At 39.4% G+C, this 22,887-nt stretch overlaps 1 protein-coding gene across 2 annotated transcripts in view; it reads left to right on the forward strand.

The window, feature by feature from the left end:
* The first annotated feature begins 509 nt into the window (after positions 1 to 509).
* Positions 510 to 22,887, forward strand: part of GLS (glutaminase) — a 62,609-nt gene continuing 40,231 nt past the window's right edge. The window contains exons 1-6 of one of the 2 annotated variants that reach the window (XM_032114273.1): positions 510 to 940; positions 9,017 to 9,113; positions 9,601 to 9,722; positions 15,622 to 15,751; positions 16,443 to 16,522; positions 18,119 to 18,282. In XM_032114273.1, the coding sequence (XP_031970164.1) occupies positions 510 to 940; positions 9,017 to 9,113; positions 9,601 to 9,722; positions 15,622 to 15,751; positions 16,443 to 16,522; positions 18,119 to 18,282 (1,024 nt within the window). The remainder of the gene's footprint in view (positions 941 to 9,016; positions 9,114 to 9,600; positions 9,723 to 15,621; positions 15,752 to 16,442; positions 16,523 to 18,118; positions 18,283 to 22,887) is intronic. The other variant, XM_032114274.1, reaches the window with a different exon arrangement.

Raw genomic sequence — 22,887 nt, forward strand, 5'->3', positions numbered from 1 at the left:
GACAGAGTTCAAGAAGTGTTCGGACAAGGCTCTCAGGCACAGGGTGTGGTTCTTGGGGTGTCCTGTGCAGGGCCAGGAGTTGGATTCGATGATCCTTGTGGGTCCCTTTGAAGTCAGCATATTCTGTGATCCTGCCGGCACGGGAGAGGCGGTGCACTTCGTAATCAAAAACATACAGTTTTAAAAAATGGCCATATCCATGGCAACCTGAACCCCACACCGCCGCAGCCCAGCCCGCTCCCAACGCCTTTACACGTCGCAGAGCGAGGGAGGGCGGAAAGGAAGGCGTGAGGAAGCGACTGAGGGAGGGAGGCGGCGCCCCGGGGCCCCCTCAGCGCGCCCGGTCCGCCCGCTGGGGGCGCTGCTGCTCCCGCCCCGCCGGCCGCGCGCGACACCAGCGGCCCCGCGGGGAGACTCGGCCCGCGCCGGGGGCGTGGCAACGCCCCTGAGTGGCGTCCCTGCCGGCCAATGGGCGCGCCGCACGCCTGACAGTTAGGCGGGCTCGGCCAATGGCGCGCGGCGGGGGGCGGGCGCGGCGCGGCGCGAGAGGCGCGGCCGGGCGGCGCGGCGGGCAGTCGGCGCGGTGGCGCAGGATGATGCGGCTGTGGCGCTCGGCGCTACTGCGGGAGCTGCTACTGCTCGGCCCGCCGGGGGCGGCCGGCGGCGGGGCCCCGATCCCGGGACCCCCCGCCGGGACCAGGCGCCTCCCGCCGCCGCTCGCCGCCCTCGGCGCCAGCCCTCCCGCCGCCCGCCGCGGCCCGGCGGCGCTGCCGTCAGCGCGGAGTCTGTGCACCCGCTCGGAGGGAGCCTTGGAGGAGCCGGGGAAGGGGGCGCAGGCGCCGTCACCGACTCCCGGCGAGCCCCCCGCCGACAGCGGCCACAACAATAACCACGGCGGCGGCGGCGGCAAGGAGGTGGCCGGAGGCGGCGGCGGGGAGAAGTGAGTGTGGAGGGGGCGGCGGGCGCGGGGGATGATGCGGAGGCGCCATGTGAGCGCCGCCTCCCCCTCGCACGCGTGGTGCCTGCGGAAGGGGCCGGGCTGGGCCGGGCGGGCGCTTCCCCGGCAGGTGCGGGGACCCCGGGGTCTATCCCGGCCGCTCCCCGGGCGGTGCGGGCCCGGCTGCCGGCGGGTCCCGCGGGTCGCGGCTGGGGGGGTCGGAGCGGGAGGGAAGCGTACACGCGTGGTGGTGGGGCGTGTGCGTCCGTCGGGGCTCCGCTCACCGCGGCGTGGGGCCCAGGCAGCGCCTCGGGCTTCCCCCGGCCTGGAGGTCCCTCCTGCGTGTGTGCGGGGGTGCCGTCCGTGGGGAGGCCCGGCGCAGGGAGCGTGCCGATAGGGTGGCTTTGGTAGCGTTTCCACTTGGCTAAAAATATTTTTCAAGAGAAGCGAAAGCTGTGTCATCTCGCATTAATTATTAAAGGCAGTGTGCATGGTGAGTAGTGCTGCCTTGGAAGTTTTGCAGGATTGTCTTCTCTACGTCTGTATCTACCTGGGTGCGTTCCTATGTAACCCGCCCTAGGGTGACCCAGCCTTGGCAGGGGGGTTGAACTGAGTGATCTCCGGAGGTCCCATCCAGCCCTAAGAATTCTGTGATCTAGTGCAGCCAGGGACAGATACTGCCACTCGTACGTGGCGAGTACAGATGTTTATAGGCAGGATGTGTGCCTGTGCCAAGAGGTCCTTATTTGTCCCTTAGTGGCAAAGGTACGTGCAGGTCATAGAATGATAAGGCTGTATATGTTTATGAAGTTAAAATTCCTTCACTCAGAACTTGAAATACTCCAAAAAAAAAAAAAAAAGGTCAGAGACAGGTGTATCAGCTCCAGTTTTTTACCTGGTAATGACTGGTAGTGGATACCACGGATAGGGTATAATGATGAGGTAAATGGATTGGCAGAGCATTCTGCTTTGTTAGTACTCAGCATTATGCAAGTCTTGAATGTTCATTTCCTACCACTCCCTGTCTGACAGCCTATGCATTGGTTGTTTGAACCTGGGTACATTTAGTATCTCAGATAACCTTTTAGAAGAAGGTTGACAGCTTGACTGCAAGCCCATGATGACTTCTCCTTTGTGTGTGTTTGAAATGTGCCCCGTGGCATTCCTGTAGGCACCCTGTGTGCTGATTATGGGGTGGCATAATTAAAATTACACCCAAGCTGCTTTCTCAGGCTTTGCTATGCTTATTACCTAGATGAGAAGAGTAAATGACAGAAGGAACAGGGCTGAGAAAGGGCACTTGACACTGAGCAAAGTCTCTGTTAGTCTGATGCTAAGAGGAAGTCTGGAAAAGATTCCACAAGGCCAGTCAGGAAGGCTTCCCCTTAGCTTGCTAATAGTTCTGCTTTTGAGTTGTGGTTTGTGGGTTTTTTTTTTTAGCATGAACTTCAATATGGCAGGTGGGGAAGGAGGCTGTGGCCCTGTTTTCTGCTTTTTCCCCCCAGATGTGTTAGCTGCTCAGCCTGGTTCAGTGGGGTATAGCCTGCTTTGAAGGTATCACTAGTTACTTCTGCTGTCAGATGCCTTAAAAAATGCATGCACGTCAGGTTATGTAACCATGTACAATATAATACACAATCATACGGCTGTAATTTTTAAATATATGCTATTGTTCAACAAATATGAAGTCTCTTCTTTGAATTAGCTCTATATATAATGTTTTGGAATTATATATATAATGAAAATTATTCTTCTGTGGCTTGAATAGGTGTGGTTTATAAAGATTGCACTTCTGTTTTCAAGCAGAAATACAGACATTAAAACTTTGGAAAAAAACAGCATGCCAGGTGTGATGGGTTTTTGAGGGTATTGCAAAGGTGATTTATTGAAGAGGCAATGTTTTCTTAAACTGAGCTGTTATTAGCTTCCTACAGCTAGCAACAATTAGTGAAATTCTTTAATTTCTAATGTGTGTGGTAAAGTTGTGTAATCACAAACCAGTTAAGCACTTTTAATAATTTTTGGCTTTTGACAAAATGATGTTTTTTAAAGTCAGATGCTTGTTCTTTGAGTCTTACTGCAGAGTGAACCGGGAGGAATTCTATAAAACATCTATCATATAGTTATGATCAAGGAAAAAGCAAGAAACTTTCTTTTCATTTCAGGTTGTGCAGGAATTCCTGGTAGGACATTAGTCAGGCTGCTGGATACTTTCATTCTTACTTTTCTTAATGCAGAACTATGAAAATCTTCCTTCAAGCATTTGTAAATGGTAGAATACATGTGGAAATCATTGCTTTGTTAAGACAGAGTACAGGGTTGAGCAAAGTGAGGTTCTTCAAAAGATAGGTGTCTGAACTGCATCGACAACTGGGCTAAGTCAGTGCAGTCTGTGTATTCTGCTGATTCCAGCACTTTGCCATCCGTAGTGTCTAACATTTGAGTGGTGTTTGGCAAGTGGTTTGTGGACCCAACTGGCAATAGTCCTTTTTACTCTTTTTTTTTTGTTTATTTGTTAGCGTTGTTGGGCTATTTTTTTTTCTATTTGGTTATAAGGTCATGATTCTGGGATACAGAAATAACCCACAGTGTCAAAAGGCAGCAGTAAGGTTTTCCTGATTATTTGCTTGTCTAACAGTTCTTGCATAGAGAGAGTAGCAGTTGCAAGTGAGAGCCTAAAATGTTCTGTGCAAATACTGCAGAGAAATTTAGAACAGTTGAATTCCTCATAGAATAAATTATGAGGTCTGTGGCTGATGAAATAACTAGTATCCCATTGCATAACCAGATCCCCTGTGCATTTTTTCCTTCATATCTTCCACCACCTCCTTATCCCTGCTATCCAGCCTTCACACTGTGTATCCAACTAAAGCTTAATATATTTTAGAGAGGAAAAATAATTGAGCTTAAACTGAGAGTGGTCACAGACTGGTAAATTTAATTAATGGGAACTGTGGATTAAAACACAATAATATCTATGCTCATGCCTGAGTTATTAAAACACAGTAGCCTAATATACTCCTCAGTTATAGAAGTGTATAATATTTAATACCCTTTGCTCCTACTTTCAATATAACTGTTCTTTTCTTGCTTTTACTTTCAGTATAAGAGTGCATTGTTCATCTTGCATCTTATGCTGGACAGTAAAGGGATCAGTTTATCTTAGTAGAAGCTATTTCTAAATTACAAAGGCCTTGATTAAGGTGAGAGGGAGGAGCAAAATGTGAGTGACCCTAACTTTTGAAAGCTAAATTGCTCACTTTTTACAGCTATGTATACTGCTGGACACTAGTATATAGAATATCTCAAAGCGGTTAAAAGAAATGTTTCATTATTTTTTTTAAATGACAAGGGAGTGGTAGTGCTCATTTTTAAGGCAGAGATGAATTCTGGAGATACTTTTAAAAATAAATTTGCTTTTGCAGCCAGGCCAGATTACAGAGGAATAACTAATAACCAGGCAGTGGTTCATTTCGCTGATACTCCTGTGGAGTGTGGATACAATACTCAGAGATGCAAGAAACAGTTAGAAGTGCACTTTTATTAGACCTTTCATAACGTCTGTAGAGGCCAAGGTTTTGAAGCTGCAGTTTTTTGTTTTACCATAAGCACTTTGATAGCTAACATGTCTATCTTTGGTCTAAGTTTATAAATATGTAGTTTCCTCTTGAATCTTGTTTAAGTTCTTGGGTAAATAGTTGCCCACCTCTGTTATGGGACCAGCGTCTCACTATACAAGTGGACAGAAAGTAGTTTCTTAGTGACTTGACAAGTGTTTGTGTCTCTTGGTTGGAAATACTTATCTGTGTTATGGTGACAACTTCTTCAAGGTGCCTGTTTTAGATAGAGGGGCTATCTGACTGTGACTTGCAGCTTTCATAGAATCCCAGAATAGTTTGGATTGGAAGAGACTATTTAAAGGTCGCTCAGTACAAACCCCTCTGCAATGAGCAGGGACATCTTCAATAGATCAGGCTGCTCAGAGCCTCATGCAATCTGATCTTGAATGTTTCCAGGGATGGGGCATCTACCTCCTCTCTGGACAGCCTGTTCCAGCATTTCACCACCCTCACCATAAAATTTCTTCATTGTGTCTAATATAAAGCTGTTCTCTTTTAGTGAAAAACCATTATGCCTTGTCCTATTGCAACAGACCTTGCTAAAAAGCCTGTCCCCATCTTTCTTATAAACCCCCTTTAGGTACTGAAAGGCCTCAGTGCGGTCTCCCAAGACCCTCCTCTTCTCCAGGCTGAACAACCCTATTTCCCTGAACCTTACCTCTTCACGGGGAGCTGCTCATCCCTCTGACCATCTTGGTGGCTTCCTCTGGACCTGCTCCAACAGGCCAATGTCATTCCTGTGCTGAGGACCCCAGAGCTGGATGTAGTACTTTGGGTGGGGTCTCACCAGAGCAGAGTGAAGGGAAAATCCCTTTCCTTGACCTGCTGCCCACACTCCTCTGGATGCAGCCCAGGACAGGTGTGGCTCTGAGTGCACATGGCTGGGTCATGTCCAGCTGCTCCTCCACCAGCACCCACGAGTCCTTCTCGTCAGGGCTGTTCTTGATCTGTTTGTCCCCCAGCCTGTGTTGATTCCGGGAGTTACTGTGGCCCCGGTGTAGAACCCTGCACTTGGCTTTGCTGAGCTTCATGAGGTTCACACCTGGACAAGCTTCTTCAGTTTGTCTAGGTTGCTCTGAATAGTGTCCCATCCCTCAGGCTTGTCACCTGCACCACTCAGCATGGTGTCGTTGGCAAACTTGCTGAGGCTTCATTCTATCCCACTGTTGGTGTCATTGATGAAGATACTAAACAGTACTGGTCCCAGTACAGACCCCTGAGGGACCACTGTTTGTGACAGTAATTGTGACCGCATTTTTATGACTGGTGTCCTGTTTGTTAATAATGCCTGAAAGTATTATTAGCAATATCATATCTTTATATCATTTGTTGTTCTGTAAATCCTGTTCTGCATTTTGGCAGTTCTATCTTGAAGTACAAAGTAGGAATCTTCCATGTTTTTTGAAATTTAATTTTGTTTCTGTCCTAGAAATGCAGCGTTTGTTAAAATGAAATCATCCCCAGAATCTGGTGTAGGCTTTGTACTGATGCAAAAGGAAGAGCTGAAAGAACGAATGATACGGACTGCAAAGTCCTTGTGCTTGGAATTCCTGTTTTTTTTTCCTTTATATTTAAAACAGTCCACCAGTATTGTAGCCCACAGATTAGTACACTACCAAAGAAGTCTAGTTGTTTAATAGTCTGGTGCTTATTTATTTTTTTAAAGAAGGTAAATAAGTATCAAAAGTCATTATTCTTCAAATCAGGTAAACTGGAATTTCCACTTAATTTGACTGTGAAAATTGCAAGTTCCCCGACCTGAAAAACAGCTTTTTTTACGTGTGTGGAGCAGAATTATCTTGCTAAGTGTGCTCCCAGTGCCAAAACACATCTTTTAGGTTAAGCAAACATTGGTTACTGACATCACTGATCTGATAAACTGCAGAGCAAGCCTTTTCACCCCTATTTAGCTGATAAACTTTATGAAAAGGTGGACTATTTGACGAGGAGCAATTTTCTGTAAATATATTGAATGTCATCCTCTTTGCTTTCGTAGTCTGTGCAGCTCCATTGTTTAATTAGGCTGAGTGACCCAATATTGAACAACAGCAGATGTGAAAGATATGAAGACCATGTTGAGAGATTTTCTGCTGTGAAGGGTGCACATCTCTTTAATAGTTTAAAAGCCTATGAAGAGGCAGCTAAAATCTTGGTTAAATGTCTGAAGTATTTTTCTGCACCTTTCCAGACAGAAATTCTTGGAACAGCTGTAAAATTCTGAGTAATTGCTCAGAAATGTGTAATTAAATAGGTTATCTGTTAAAATTTCTCAGTGTGTTTGCTGGCTGGTTTTGCTAAAGTGAAATAGGAAAGCTTCCTCTGCCAGACCTTCAGCAGTCCAGGAATGACTCATGTAGCATAGACATCCCTTAAAACATGAAATCTTGACACGTTGGGGAGCTCAGTTAAAAGCTCTGTGTAAATGATGAAGATGTAGGGGTGTAGACAATGTAACTTAGCATAACTTTTCAAATTAGTTCCCTGCAGAATTAGGATGCAGATGCAGGGGGAAGCTTTAGTTGCTATGTTGGTAGTTCTGGTTCTGTTGGCTTGACTGGACATACTGTCCCCAAAGGACTGAAAGCAAAATATGCTGCCTGGAAGACCTGAATTTTCTTTAGGAAAAGGGCTGTTCAGTAATTTGCTTGAGGTAGTAGCAAGCGTTTGTCTTGGTTGAATTGCCAGCCTGTCTGTGCATTAGTCAGCCAGCATAATTTAAATTTAAAAAAAAAAATCTAGACTGTAAGACAAGGAAAGTTCTGTTGGCTTACAAAGCTGTCTTCTGTTCTTAGTATGTAAATACAGTGTTTTAAATTAGAAAATGAGAGGTGGTATTTTTTACTACTGGTTTTCACAGCTAGTTACTAGGAAAGGAGGGAGGCAAGGGCAGTCTAGAGGTTGTCTTAAATTTAAAAGGGTATTTGGATATAATCAGATTTTTATTAAAAATAATCATAAATCTGACTTGTGCAAGTATTGGGAGAGGAGAGGATTAAACGTCAGTCAGTAAGATTGCATTGGCCTGTCTAGGGTCTGTGCTTAGTTGTAGCATTTTACTTTTGCAGTTAGAACCCTGACTTCTGTTATTCAAAGATTACTAATCTCTTGAAAACTTCAGTGACTAGAATTTGGACCTGCTTTTTGTACACGCTTGCATGAATGTATAAAAATACATAAATGGCCACTGAGCATTCTAGTTTCAGGCATTAGTTTATCCGTTACCGTATAGTAAGAAAGTATTGCCAATATTAATAGATTATAAGATAGACCTTTACAGTTGATGGCTAGAATGATGTAAGACTACATACTCTGCATTTTAGTTAATATCTACATTTGTTTTCTTTTGGTTTTATGTATGTTTGCTTGTCAAACATCGGAACATTGGCTTTTTTTTTGTCTGGAAGCAAACCTAGGCACTTCAGGGGACCAAAGGATGGGAATCCCTTTGCTGTTGCTGCCCCTCCCAGTCTCAAAGTGTATGTTCTACTGCTTACAGGCCAAGTGTAAAGACTTGGGCTCCTGCCTGCTGCAGGGTGCTTTGGAATATCAAGGAGAGCAAAACTTTTTATAGGTTAAATCTATAACATTCCAAAGGCTTTGAGGGAAAGCTGTCAGTGCTACAGCTTTCTGTCTTAGAAGGAATCTCAATGCTTAGTCTGGTAGGTTTCCTTCAGATTTCACATAAAATGGAGATGCAGGTAACAAGAAACTGCAGCCATAGGGGAAGCCTATCTTGGAGTGAAATAGGTAGCACCTGGGATCTTGGAGAGCCGGTGTGTTTACACTGATAAGCACAGTGACCATTAAAGGTGCATCTACACTGGATTTACTTAGCTAAGTAGGTGTGATGAGAGTCACTCCTGCTTCAGGTGCTCCGATGATTATGCTGCAGATGTCTTTGCTTGTTTCACAGTAGCTGATGGGCCTTACATAAGCTACTAGAAGGATAAGGGCTTCAGGACTCCTCTGTGGAGTCCTGAAAACAGGACTGTTTTGAAGAAAATATTACACATTTATCATCTCCTCTTGCTTGTAGAACAGTTGGGTCATAATGCTCTACAACTTTATTATGAGGCATGTACATCTTGGAATCTTATAAATAATTTATCCTCTTGCAAGTAACATAGCTATCCTTGGTAACATCAAAAAGAGGGATATGTGATTAATCTACTCCCAGAAAAATCTAAATATAATCTTAGCAGTAAATGTATGACAGTAAAAATATAACTGTGTTGCAGTTAAGAATGTTTGCTACTGTAAAATCTACTTGTAATATTACCATTTTTTTTCTACTTAAAGTCAAACTAAGCTTTGTGTTCACTGATAAAAACGTTCTTTGAAATTAGTGGTAGCAGTTACATTGGTAGTGAAAATGTGTTTCCCTGAGAATAATGTAAAAATGTGTATAAATAAAAATAGGCACTAAAATAATCTATACTTTTTATATTCTGTTTTCCAGTAAAATGAAACAAGGTCTCCTTCCCAGCTTAGAAGATCTACTTTTCTATACTATTGCAGAAGGACAAGAAAAAATACCAGTTCATAAATTCATAACTGTAAGTTTACTGTTCCAGAGTGCTGTATGAAAGCTAACTACTGCAAGGTTATTTTAACATTCTAAGTGCAAGAGCAAAGCAAAGAATTTCTGTCGACCATGTTTAGATGTGGGAAGGAATATAACTTGTTTTTCCCCCAGTGCTGTTTCTGTAGTTGAGTAAGAGAATGAGTATATTAATGTTGTTATTCACTTCTTTGATGTGCAAAAGAGTATGCTTGAAAGCATCTGTGCCTATGGCACAGCTCAGTAGTATTTGTGCTTGTGTAAAATGTAGTTGGACCACTGGATTTCAAGTAATATTAATGCTTTGACATATAATGCAGCCAAAATTGCCAAAGGAAATTGCTAAAGAATCAGTAAAGTGTCAAAATGTCTCTGTTGATAATGCAGTGGCAGATCTCTTGTAGTGATAAATGCTGAGCAGTAGATAACTTGATTGTAATAGCATATCTTTTCACTTAGTAATTACTGTTTTATCATAATAGGCACTCAAATCTACAGGATTACGTACATCTGATCCTCGATTGAAAGAGTGCATGGATATGCTAAGACTGACTCTTCAGACAACTTCAGATGGTGTTATGCTGGACAAAGACCTTTTTAAAAAGTAAACTTTCTGTCAATTATGTAACTATAATTCTGAATGAATGCTGTCTGTGTGTTACTGAGTGCTGTCTTAAGGAGAGACATAAGGTATATAAATCGATTAGAAAGGGAGTCAAATGTACACTCCTCATGCTGTTTTGATAAAAGTTTGTTCTCAGATTTCATGTAGCAGACAGGCTCCATGATCTCCACAAGAGTTTAATATGTCAATGTTGTTTGCATGTGTTTTCACCCCATACTGCAACTATTGGTCAGATGCCAAACAAATGATTTGATGCAGCATGAAGTATTTAGTAGGATTATGTAAAACTGCTCTCTCACTACATTGTCAGTTTTTAATCTGAAGTTCAGGATGCTGCTTCTGTGTGGCAAGATGTTCCGAGCATGTGTGTAATTCTAAAAGTGAGTATGTGGGAAACAGTGAAGTTAAATTTCAAGATACGTGGAAATGAGAGGAGTTAGGATGGTAGACATTCCTTTGGTCTGTTTTGGAAAAGACCTGTGTGCTGTATTTTAGTGATGCTTTTATTGGTTTTTTTTTTAGCAAAGTCTGTAAGCTGAATAGTATAAGCACTGTTCAGGTTGTCTTCTGTTCATTTCAAGCACACTCCTTTGCTCCTCTGCTTACAGCTTTTGTGCGCCAAAATATTGGAAATTTGGAGGTTCTTAAATTTTGAAATGTAATTTTTAGGCTATTTTTCCATCTGCATTTTAATTCCATTTACAGGGTAAATCATAATATTTAAAACTTATTTGCACATATTATTTTGTATGTGTGTATATATTATACATATATAATATGTTTATTTTATATACATATAGGTATATAAAATATATACTATACTGTGTATTTGCATAGTTTATATAAGTGTAAATGTATAAACATAAAAGGTATGTATATAGATATTAAAATATATATAAACATTTTTGGAAATAGATTGAGAAAAAGCGAACGTCTGTGTGTGAGAGAAAATAACAGACCAGTCAACTCCTTAAGCAGATGTGAGATACTTTGTAAAGATCCAGCATGGACTGACTTTACTCCTGTGTTACGTTCAAGACCAGGTTTTCACTGTTTTTATTGTCAGCCCAGTAAAAACTTGAAATTGTTAGATTCAGAAACCTTCCTGGGTGTATGGATGGTTTGGAAGGGAAATGCATTTGTTATTATGTGTTACATTTGTACTAAAAGGCTTATTTGTCACAGTACACTCTGAATTACGTTTTAGGCAAGGGCTGTACATTTGAAAAAGGACAAGTGATTGCTAATTAGCAGGATTATCTTATGTTCTATGTCACATCTCTGGGATTCGATCCTCTGTGTGAGGAGAGTAGTCGTTACTATAACAATTTGTGGAAAGCTTACATGGTTGCTTCTTTTGTAGGAAGAATTTTGAACATAAAGATAATACAGACATGGAGAGGTGAATCTTATTTCACATAGCAAGTTTTTCTTTGCAGCAGCAGAAGGTTCCTTTGCAACCTTTTTCGTAAATTAAAAACCCCCAAACTTCGCTTACCTGTTCCTTGTAGGGACACTGCATTTGTTGTGAAGAGACTTGCACAGAATCCCTGTATTTTCTTCTACAAGTGTTTAAGGTGTGAAATATAACTAATGTATCTACTCAACTGTACTTACCTCAGGACTTTGAAGCTTCAGTTTCCTAAACATAGAAGTCAGTGGTGTAATTCTCATCTTGAATTTGAATCCAAAGCTGCCAGATCACATAAAGTATCAAGGTTAAGTGATCTGGAGTAGTGATAACATAAGCTTGACTAAATCAATGAAATCCAGTAGAAATTAGCTGTAAAATACACCAGCTCATATGTCTATATTGTCTGTTTCTGTATGCCTTTTTAGTGGTTCTACACATTAGGCTCCAATTTGACTAAAACTGCTTTATTTTGAAGTTTTTTGGCTTTACAGCACTCTCCACATCAGAATCTCCATGTTACAGGCAGAACAACTTGGAGTTTTAATCTTTCATCTGCGGAATTTCTTGAGTTGAAGATTTCTGGGGTGCACATTTTGGAGAGAGTGCTGACAGATTCATGAATTAGTTGCTTATGTTGCTAACATGGCCGTGATGTGGTCTTTGCAGAGTGAGACCAAGCTGCTACTGAAAGCAGTGTGACATGCTGATTAGCTTGCTATGTGAATTTTCTTCTTTCTGGTATTACTTACTACAGTAGTACTATCTATTGTTAGTTGAAACTTGGGCAACTTAATAAATATGGAAGATTGTACTTGCTAATCTTCCTTACAAAGTGTGCACATTTTGACATGCCCTGTGTTTTTAGAAGTTTCTATGGCATTGTAGCTAGTTTGTAGAAAAAAGTCTGATAATATTTGTAAGAAATCCTCCTACCCCTCTTAGCTTTTCCTTAAACTCATAGCATGTTCCTAACAGAAAAATATACGACTTGCAGAAAGCCCTTTTTCTCAAATAACAATATTTTGGTCAGTGGGGTAGAGTGGGGAGGAGGGGTAGGAAAGGCATAAGGCAATCAGAATTGAGTTAATTTGATTATAGTGTACACTTGAATGAAATGATAGCTACTGAGTAGCAGTTCAACTCTTAAGTTTAAACCCTGTTTTTTTTTCAGAATAGCTTGCTTGGCTTTGTAGGATTAGCCTTTGTCACAAGGTGCTGTCTATCCTGCTTTATTGACCCAGAAGTGTGGTATTGCTACCACGTCTTTGATGTGTGGGTAAGAAGCAGCAGTCTTAGTGTGTTACGTACTGAGCATCAACCTGTCAATCTGTTTCTGGATCTCAGACAGGGTTTGCTGTTTGCTGCTGAGTGGCTGTGCTGCTCTCAATATAGGTAGCAAATCCTGATGAAAACTTTAGTTTTAGAGGAACTTAACCCCAGGTGTTACTAAATGTTTTCATCCTGTTTGAGCAATTAGATTTGAGCAATCTTTTGACAGAAGGTAGAGGATTTCCACCATGTTAGAATATTAATATCTGGTTTGTCAACATGCTACTTTTTTTTCTAAAATGTTTAAATGTGTTGAACACTTGTATAGACCTAGTAATGGAATTTCACATGGCTTTCTGTAATGCATAAACTGTAGCTTTCAAAGCAGGAAAAAAGTGTATCTGTACACATAGCTGAAAAGCTCTTTGGAATTGAAAATTCAGATTATGTTTTTAGCCATGTCTGTTTTGTGTAGGGAAGCAGTAATCAGCAATCTGAGTCAGAACTTGAAAAATGATGGATAAACCTAACAAGGTGATAAAGGAAACAAAGCAATTCTAACTTCATGCTAGAGCACAAAGATGCAGTTTCCAAAGACCCTCAAACTGTTGCTTTCAAACTTGGATATACAAGTCATTGACAGTTAATATAGATCATAAGACTTGCAGCCTAATCTTCCTAACCAAAATGTGTCTGGAAACATTTATAGTTTGAAAAGACTTTTTTTAAAAGTGGGGCAAGAAATGCTTGGATTGGGATTTGGCAAGAGAATTGTTTTTGTTTTTTTAGGCTGAGATTGTGAAGTTCATTGAAATGGAAGAATGTAAAATAGGAAGTTTTTAGTGCACCTGTCCGGAACACTACTAAACTGTATGAGAGATAAGAGCCAAGTTGTTCACAACATTTGACCATAGAAGGGTTTTTATTGATCAATGTATTTATTTATTTAAATTCCTCCCTGTGATCTTTTCCTAGTGCTCCACTTCTTTGGAGCCTGAAGCCAGCCGTCTCCAGGGGATTACCTGGAACATAAGTAGTTAAATATTTCGGTGGGGAGGAGATGTCAGCTGCACAATTTTAGAGGCTGTCATGGCTCATGTCCTGGCTGACTGAAAACATTGCTGTCCTGTTAAAGGGAGACCTAAGAACTCTGTTATTTTGTCCATGCACCTATTGTTCTGAATACCCATCTAGATGACTTGAACCCTTGTATTTAATTTAGTCTGTGAATTCGTATGATTTGCTTGGGTTAATGATAAATACCCAGACAATGACCTTGGCAGAGTCTGGGAAAAATTGGTAGTGATAGGTAATGTCCTTCGCCAGCTTAGCCATTTCTGTGGTGAGTTTCAGTCCCTGCATTAAAATGGTTGTACTGCTGAAGTGAGCATCATAGACTTGGTGTGAATTTTAAGTGTATAAATGCCCTTCCTGTTTCAGAAACACAATGTGATCTTAAGAGGACTGTATTTCAGTGCATACTGCCTTCTTGTTTTCCAGACTTTGTATTGACTTGTTCTAATAGGTTTGGGTGAATTTTGGATATTTTTTTTTCTTACAAGCGTGCTTAATGCTGTCCAGGTGGTATAGGCAATGTTAGAAATGTATCTGCAGTTTGAACCTAGTGGATGTTATGTTGTTACTCATTCTGCGCACAGCTGCCATCAGTGTTATTAATTACTTTTGAAAAGGGGTTTTGCACCTGGAGTAGGTAACTGTAATTGGAAGCTGCTGGGAACAAAAGCAAACAGGATTTTTTGCAAGATACAGAAAAAAATATGACAGATTGCAACAAAACAACTCAACTGCAATTTTAACATAGGCTAAGAAAGAGAAGCGTATTACAGACAGTAGTTTGTAAGGTGACTGTGTACATCGGAAACGTCACAATTTCTCGTTCACTTTCGGAGACCAGTGCCTATCAGCATTTGAAACGGGTATCAATTGAATTTAAGATAAGTCGTCTAAGTACTAAGGACTTTAAAGGCGACTTTAAAGACTTAGAAAAAGAGAGGGGGTTTCAAAGGGAGGAAAATTCTGTCTCTTCACCGATCTTCATGCACCTTCGTTTTGAACTGATGATGACTTTTAATAGTAGGATTATTGAAATACCTAATCTAAGTGAAAACATTTCCCTAAAAATTATTTTTTTTCTGAGTAACTCTTAATTGGAAGGTATGTTCTTCTTTGTAGCATGTGCCTAGATGTTCTTAACTTTTCATTTGCCTGCATTAATAGTATGTGTCTGCTTTTGTCAACACTGCCAGAAGGCATGGCATGAAGGTGTTAACTGTTTGTTTGGTGTTAAACCTCCCTTTGTCTTCCTTGCACTGGGATAGGGCTGTTAATACCCTTCATCAGGTCATATTTCAACTGACTTGGCTCCCAGTTGCCACCCTGCTCGTGCTCTCCCCCCTCACCCACAGACACACCACTTTCAGCATGTCTCAGTTTGTGTTCATCCTTCCTTCTGTTTGTCCTAGATACGTCCTTTTTACCTCATCGGTTTTTTGACTGACCCAGATGGGCTGACGTTCCGAGGGTGTGGCCGATAGTGTAACTGTGTTCTGGGCTGAAAGGCAACAGAGATTCCTTAAGTGCTGTCGGTTTGAAACTAGAAACTTGCGGTACTGCTCACTATGAACTTTTGCTCAGTTCAGGAGATGTTACCAGGTTTTTCCACAGGGCTTTTTTCTTATTAGAAGGGAATCACATTCCAGTTTGGTCTGTTGGCAGCGTTCTCCCCTCAGTTCGTGGTGAAAGAGTCAAGTGAGGGAAAGCAACCCTGAACCTCCTAAGTCTGATCTAACTCTGAAATTAGTACTGTTTTGGACAAGGACTGGGCTAGATAAACTACAGATGGCTTGATCCTGAGAACTGGGTGCTTTAGATCCCTTTTGCAAGCTGAGGTGCTACTTGAAGGCAGATTGATAATACCTTGCAGTATAGCTTCACAGTTGAAACTTCAAAAAGAGAGCTTTAAGTAGAAAAAAATAAAAATGAATGCAATAAAACTATTATAACTAATTTAGAAAAATAGAGTGACAAATTGGAAAAGTAATAAAGCCTTGTTCTTGTAGGCATGTAGCTTCAAGGGACTGAAGGTCCTAATTAAATAACATGTAATTGCTACTTAAGTAGGCTTTTTGACAGTACATTATCAAAGTACTAATAAACTTTTTCAACTTTTTGCAGGTGTGTACAAAGTAATATTGTGTTGCTTACTCAAGCTTTCAGAAGGAAGTTTGTCATTCCAGATTTTATGTCGTTTACTTCCCATATTGATGAGCTGTATGAAAGTGCTAAAAAACAATCTGGAGGAAAGGTAACCTGTTTATAAATTCAACTTCAGACTTCTGTAGGTTTTTAGTATTAACCAAATGCGTCATTTGTTAAGTAGATAGATTTTTCTTAACATTTTTAGAAAAATTAAACTGATAGCGTAATGAAAGAGTTTTGGAAGTTCAGTTATGCCTGCAACTTGTAAACTGTGTTAGAAATACAGTCCATAGCCTCTAAGAATCTTGTAGCGTTTTGATGTTGGAATATGAAAATAGCATTATTCTTTCTTATAAAACTGCTGTATAATTTGTCAGACTACACTTAGTCTATAGAAAAATTATGCAGCTCTACACATCTGGCAATTGTCAATACCACACCTTTGTTAGTAAATAAAATTTATTCTGGTGCTTATTTTCAATAAATTAGTTTTAAAATCCCAGACTTCATTACAAGCTAAAAATTTTATATGATCTGAAAATGCTGAACATGCTGTAATACAGAACACAGATACCTCTCTGAATGTGCTGAAAATTTTACTTTGAAAAAATGTTTTATTTGATAGTGATCCAGTGAATATAATAATTTCTAATGAAGCTTAAATATACCAGGTCATTATTAGTAGTGTAACTCAGTTCTACCTTGTGTATTCTTTCCATTGACATTTATTTTAAGTAACGTAGAGTTAAGTATTTTGGATATTGTAATGTGTCTCTCTTTATTTCACGCTGTAATAGGTTGCTGACTATATTCCACAACTGGCCAAGTTCAGCCCCGACTTGTGGGGGGTGTCACTTTGCACCGTTGATGGACAAAGGTATATCGTAACTTCTAGATTTTGTTCTTGGAATAGTTGAAGGACAGATAAAGGCAATGCTTCTGTAGTATTAATCTTTGGAAGCTGAAAAGCTTTGTCTCATAGTACTTGTGCATCGAGCTGTATAACTTTCTGTGTAGGTCACAATGTACAAAGTGTTAGTTCCTTCTCCGCATTTTAATGTTTTCACTGTAGCATTGTTATATAATATGTGTGTCACTGAAAAAATGCAGATACATGTTCTTTAAAAAGAAAATGAAGATGTGGAAACTGGACAGAGCTGAAGATGATTTTGCTTTTCAGGTTTATCAGGCTTTTCCCTGTGAGGGTTTATGTAGGTCTTAGATATAGTCAGAGTGATTTTATTTTTCTCAGTATTAGTAACTCAGAGTAGCAGACGGTTAGGAGCCTCGATGTAAAGGGATACCTTGCACCATCTAGCTGAGAAGTAACACAAACTCTGTCTACCTTTGTGAGTACACTATGCAAGATGTCCATCATCTCTGCTGACCTGCAGTTTGGTGTGGTCCTACTGCAGGTCCTGGAAACTGCAGTTTTTGGGTGTTGGGTTTGTGAATGGGGCATTCCTGAGAGCATCAGACTTGCTTCTGGTGACTATGGCTTGGAAGTTATTTTGCTATGATCTCTTGAGATCCATATGTTTGCTTCTAATTAGCCATATGCTCTGTAATCTCAGGGGAGGAGCTGTACAAGTGAGCTGAAGTATATTTTTCATCTCCCTGTTTAAGTGTCTGAGCTACAATCTATTAATAGTAAAAAACCTTATACTTTAAATTGGCATTTTGCTTTGTTTTGGATATTATGTGCTAATGAAAGTTTTTATAATGTTAATTTTTGTGATGTTTAATGTTTAGTAATGTTAGCTTTTATATTGCCAAAATGGTATTGTGATTTTCACTGAAGCCTGCTTGTGTTTTTTGCAAAGAAAAGAAGCAAATACACTCCTGATTTTGTCACCAGACAAGTGACTGCTTCAAGCCTTTTGCTCTAGATGTGGCATATGCTGCTTGCATGAGTCACTCTTTGGTGCAGTCTGACATAGATGCTGAAAGTAAACTTTCCAAAAGATAGCATGTAGTAAGTGTTATAAAACATCTCTGCCATTATCACAGGGAATGTAAATGCAGCTATTTGATTATTGTTCTCAAATTGCAAAACCAAACTGTATCTCATATTTGTTTATATAGACATGAATAAGTGTAGTGGCTCTGTTTGGGTCAGCTGTACCCTGTTGAGTATGTGGTTTGCAACTGAGTAGGATAAGTGTAAGATGAGAGGTCTGAGGTGATTTCTTGCTCTGGTACAAACCCGTATCTGAACCCATTTTCATTTTGTTACCTCTGCAGTAGTCAGCAACTGACTTTGTTATGCTTGGCTTATGGAGTCAGTTGCTAAAACCTGTAAATCTCATTGTTAAGTTCTTTAAAATGAGACTTAGTATTAATATGCTTTTGCTTTTTGGTGCGTTTTTGTTATTAGTCCTTGTATGTGGAAGGATAGATGAAGCATTTAACATTCTACTGCCACAGCTGACAATCAGGAAATTCCAAGCCTCTTCATCTGTGTTTTTCCCAGGCATTCTGTGGGTGATACCAAAGTTCCATTTTGTCTTCAGTCCTGCGTAAAGCCTTTGAAATATGCGATTGCTGTCAATGATCTTGGCACAGAGTATGTGCACAGATATGTTGGTAAAGAGCCTAGTGGATTACGGTTCAACAAATTGTTCCTGAATGAAGATGGTAAGAGATACATTTTACTTAATAATGCAAATACTCAGTTTTAGAAAAATATGAGGCAAGCCTACACAGTTTTTTCAGTCTTGTCATTTTACCCTATCCTCTTAAGTCATATTACTAGGCAGCTTTCTGGAATATTTTGCATCAGCAAGGTAAACTTAGTTTTTGTTAGTCACTTTTGCCTAATTTAGAATGCTAGTAAAAGATGTTGTATTGCTTCTATTCTATTTGCTAGTTATTGAGCTGTAGGAAAACCCAAAGAATTTTAACGATGAAAGTATTTTAAATTTATTTTTATTTAGTTGAGTTGGTAGCAAGTGTTCCTTAATCATGGCTTCTGTAAAAATGGTGGTGAAAGAATCAAAGATGTTAAATTGATTTTAAAAAACATATCACTTCTCAGCCTTCTGAGAAGCAGGTGCTGGTGCCAAAGGCCAGCACTGACTAGTTTCCAGAAGGCGAAATCTTCCCACAGATTATTCTAAATGGAATTTGGCTACTGATTCAAAACGATGTTTTTATTTTTTTCCCTGTGGCAGGAGTATTTTAGCAAGAATTTCTCATACAGCACTTACCTAGATTATTTCTTTTTCATGTTATATTAATTCTCAAGCATGGAAATTTAATTTTAATAAACTTTATGGCAAAAATCTGAGAAAGGTGACTCAGGTGGCCCTAGAGGAAATACTGGATATTATCTCTGAAACACAAATGTTTCTTCTAGTGGATCTGTCCCAGTAAAAGAACAGACAATGTTTCCATTGCCATGGTATTGCAATTAATATTTAATTACCAGCATAAGGCTTGGATGACATTTTTCTCAAGGACTGTATTGAATTCTGACTTAAATATCTATATTATTAATATATTAATGACACCTGATTATATTTATTATGTTTATAAATATATTCAAACGATTATATAAAAATTATTTATTTATATCTTAAAATCATCTTACCATATTTAAAAATACAATATATCATGACAATTTATTTTCTCTGTTTTATTATGTTAGTAAATGGTGATGAAATACCAGTATGAATATATTGCCAAGAGGGATTAAGCATTTTGTCAAGTTTTGCTGTCTTGTTTTTGTTTTCCTAGTTTTTCCAAATATACAGTGTTGTAACAGTGTGAAGAAGACTTGTCTTTCATATCTTACAAAAAGATTTACTATAAAAAAAGCTTTGATGGTGCTGAAAATGGCTCCTTAATTCCTTTGAACTAATATAGATGTTCTGTTTTTTCTCTTTTTAATAACGTGACAAAGTATAGAAACTATTTTCTTCTTTTTATTGCTACTTTTAACATTGAACTATTGGAGAAGAACTGGTGGGCTGTGGTCTTTTACATTACTGTTATACTTTAAGAGTGTTTATAAGGCAAGAGTGTTTCTTATGCATATTATGTTATGCATAAGAGAATTTGGACTATGGAAATTTTGACCAAGGAACATGAAATTAATAGAGAAGACTAGTTCACATGATAGAAAATTTAATTTTTAAATATGTGCTTCTATGGCTGATAGACACAGGAAAGAAGTGCTGGGACTGACCTGGATGGCCTCTTATACAGTCGTTATGAGAAGAACTAAAACAAAAAGTAGGAGTCTAATAAATAGGAACATTTCAGTTATAGGGAGAGAAAGGGAGGTTGAGTTTCTCCAAGTGAAGGAAGAGGAGGGAAGAACGGATTATACTTTGCTTGTAGATTTAAACCACTGTATGAACTTTAGATATGCAGAGTATTTGTCAGTTTGAGCATCCATAAATACTTTGAAGATCAGATTTGAAAATGAAAAAAAAAAATAGATATTGAATCTATTTACTTTCTGAATATTCAGATGTAGTTGAATTCCATGTTCATAATCCAGATTCTGTGAAGTGATACACAGGTGTTTGAAAACCGTTTAGACATGCATCTGAAGCTATTTTTTCTATACTTACTTTGTGGAAGATTCCTAAAACAGGATGTTCTTGTATTTCATTGTTTACTAGTATTGAGATTCAAGCTGGAAAGAATGAAGAATATTTTAACATAATTTAAAATTATAGCTAAAAATGCCAATTTACAACAAAAAGATGTTGCTGTGTTTAGAGTATTATCTGTGCTGTGCAATGGAAATTTGGAAACTTCTGCAGGCTTATGCATATTCAATTTTAAAACTTGTTTTATCAAAGGGAATATATTGCCCAGTCCAAGTCAGATTTCTGAAGGAATAAAACAATCTCCATGCTAATTTTAAAAATACTATTCCAGTTGATTGAAGTAGATCAGGAATTTTACTATGTAAAATATGTCTGAAACAGGCATTATCAGGAATAATTTTCCTGGCTATGGTCATTAGGCAGCTACAGGCTTTTTAATATCTATTGAGCTCATGATGCTACAAGTGTGACAATACCTGTATATATGAACAGGTAGTATCTCTTATCCATACATACAACCTCTTCTTGGTGAGAATTCAAACATACACGTGGTATGGAATCTGGTTGTGTTGTTTTCTTCGTACTGTGTGGCAGATTGAAACTATAGAGGTGCACAGAAGAATCAAGAGCAAAATATTTATAAAAATATTTTTAGAATGGGCTCTGTATGATAAAGTCATGAGTTTATGGACTGGAGTGATACCTAATGCTGGTGAGAGGAAGCTGTAAAGAAGAGAAGCATAGCTAGAGTGAGAAATGAGGGTGACAGTGTGTTCTGATTAAGCACGAGAGCCGTGTTGTCTTGAATTGTGTGTCCAGAGTTGGGATCCCCAGCTCAAGGAGAACAGCGAAAAACTGGGGAGGGCTCCAGCGAAGGGCTGCCAGGATGCTGTGCAGTCCAGGGCACGTGCAACTCCCAAGGAGCAGTCGGAAGGGGGAGTCTAGGGGCTCCCCTGGAAGCCTCTTCAAATTCTTGAAGAGGAATTGCCAACATGAAGAGTTCTGTAATTCTTCTTGGTAGTGGCACCTGGTACAACAAGGGCCAGTGGCCCCATGCAGTGGCTTGGGAGCTGCAGATTGGATATTAGGGTAAATTTGTCCTCTAGGATGAACAGGATTGCGGGAGAGGTAGAGGATTTGCCACATCTGGAGGTTTTCAAGACTCAGTTAATAGAACCTTGGCAATAGCCTTGCATTGAGTGGGAAGGTGGAGGAGATGACCCCCCAGATGTCCCTTCTGACGTGCAGGCTGTGATGCTGTGAGTGGTCATTTGACTTGTGTTCAGGTCTGTGGTCCCTAAGGAGCTATGGAAATTGTATGTTTTCTTATCCAGGATCTGGTCTTAATTGAAAGTCAGATACATTTGACCCTCGTTGCTTGCATTAGTAGATTACAACAGGATATTTTATATATGTGGATCTTAAGTATAATCAAATGAAATCAGAACAATTTGTTAGTCTCGTTCAGAGAGAGAAGGAATGGCAGTAACAACTTTAAAATAGTATCTAGACAACAAGTTTGTATTTTAGGGGAGCTCCGCTGTTTTGGAAGATACTGGCCTTTTTTCCCACTAATAGAATAGTTGGATTTATTTAAAAGTTCCTTTTAATATTGACTTTCTGAAAAATACTAATAAAATTGATGATCAGTTTTTGAAGATTAACTGATAGTCATAGATGGCTGTCATTGACCATACCCAGTGTAATTTTCATGGGAAGATGTGTGTTGGCTGCGAATATCAGACTCATATCCAAAACCCCAATCATCTCAAGTTTCCTTTAGAGTCCATATTTGTATATCATGCAAAAAAGTATTACAGAGTTTTTGTGTTGTTTTTTAATTAGTATTTTTTCAAATTTGGAGATAAAGGAATAGCAAATAAAGAATTCAAACATGTCATTATATTAATGCATTGAGAATTGTTCCAAGTTTGCTCAGAAGTCAACATCCTAGTTAAAAGGCACAGCAAAAATGTTAGTTAAAAAAAGAAAAGGGTTATTTGTTGAAGGTGGATTATTTGGGAAAAGTAAGATGGCTGATAAGGAGAGGTTTTTCAGAAAAAGAAAATAGAAGAGAAGGTGATTCATTCAGCAGTCAAGAATGATTTGGGAATGCAAAGATACTGTTAATATGGAGATCAGTGGGAAAAAGGAAAATGTAAGTGTAGCAGGTATGTGCAAGTCAGCTATGAAGTAAGTTAAATTCTAGGGTGGATGAGTAAATACATATTTGCATTTCAGAAGCTGCCGGTAGAAACCTCTGGCTCTTGAAAAGAATCAGTGTTTTGTATTCATGGTCAGCAATAAGGAAATTTAAGAACTGGATTTTAATTATTTTTTAAAGGTCCTGTTTAAACACTTTTAAAATCACTGAGACTTGGTAACTTGGGGGAAAAATTGGAAAGTCCTGGGGTTGCTCTGCTTTTAAGTGTTGCGTTGATCCAATACTGGAACACTGAAGAGCATTTGTAAGTTTCAAGAAAAGAAATTATGCCAAACCAAATAATTTACTGGATTAAGTTGCATAAGACTGAGTGTGTTCTAAGCTGTAAAATACTCAGAATTATAAAATATTGTGTATAGTGTTGGATTACGGTATTTTTTTAAAGGTTTAGGATTATATAATAGCTATTCTGTAATAGTAACTTGAAGTCATACATCTAGAATAATTTTTCCCTTA

Source organism: Corvus moneduloides, chromosome 7, assembly GCF_009650955.1.
Source record: "Corvus moneduloides isolate bCorMon1 chromosome 7, bCorMon1.pri, whole genome shotgun sequence".
Classification (NCBI taxonomy): domain Eukaryota; kingdom Metazoa; phylum Chordata; class Aves; order Passeriformes; family Corvidae; genus Corvus; species Corvus moneduloides.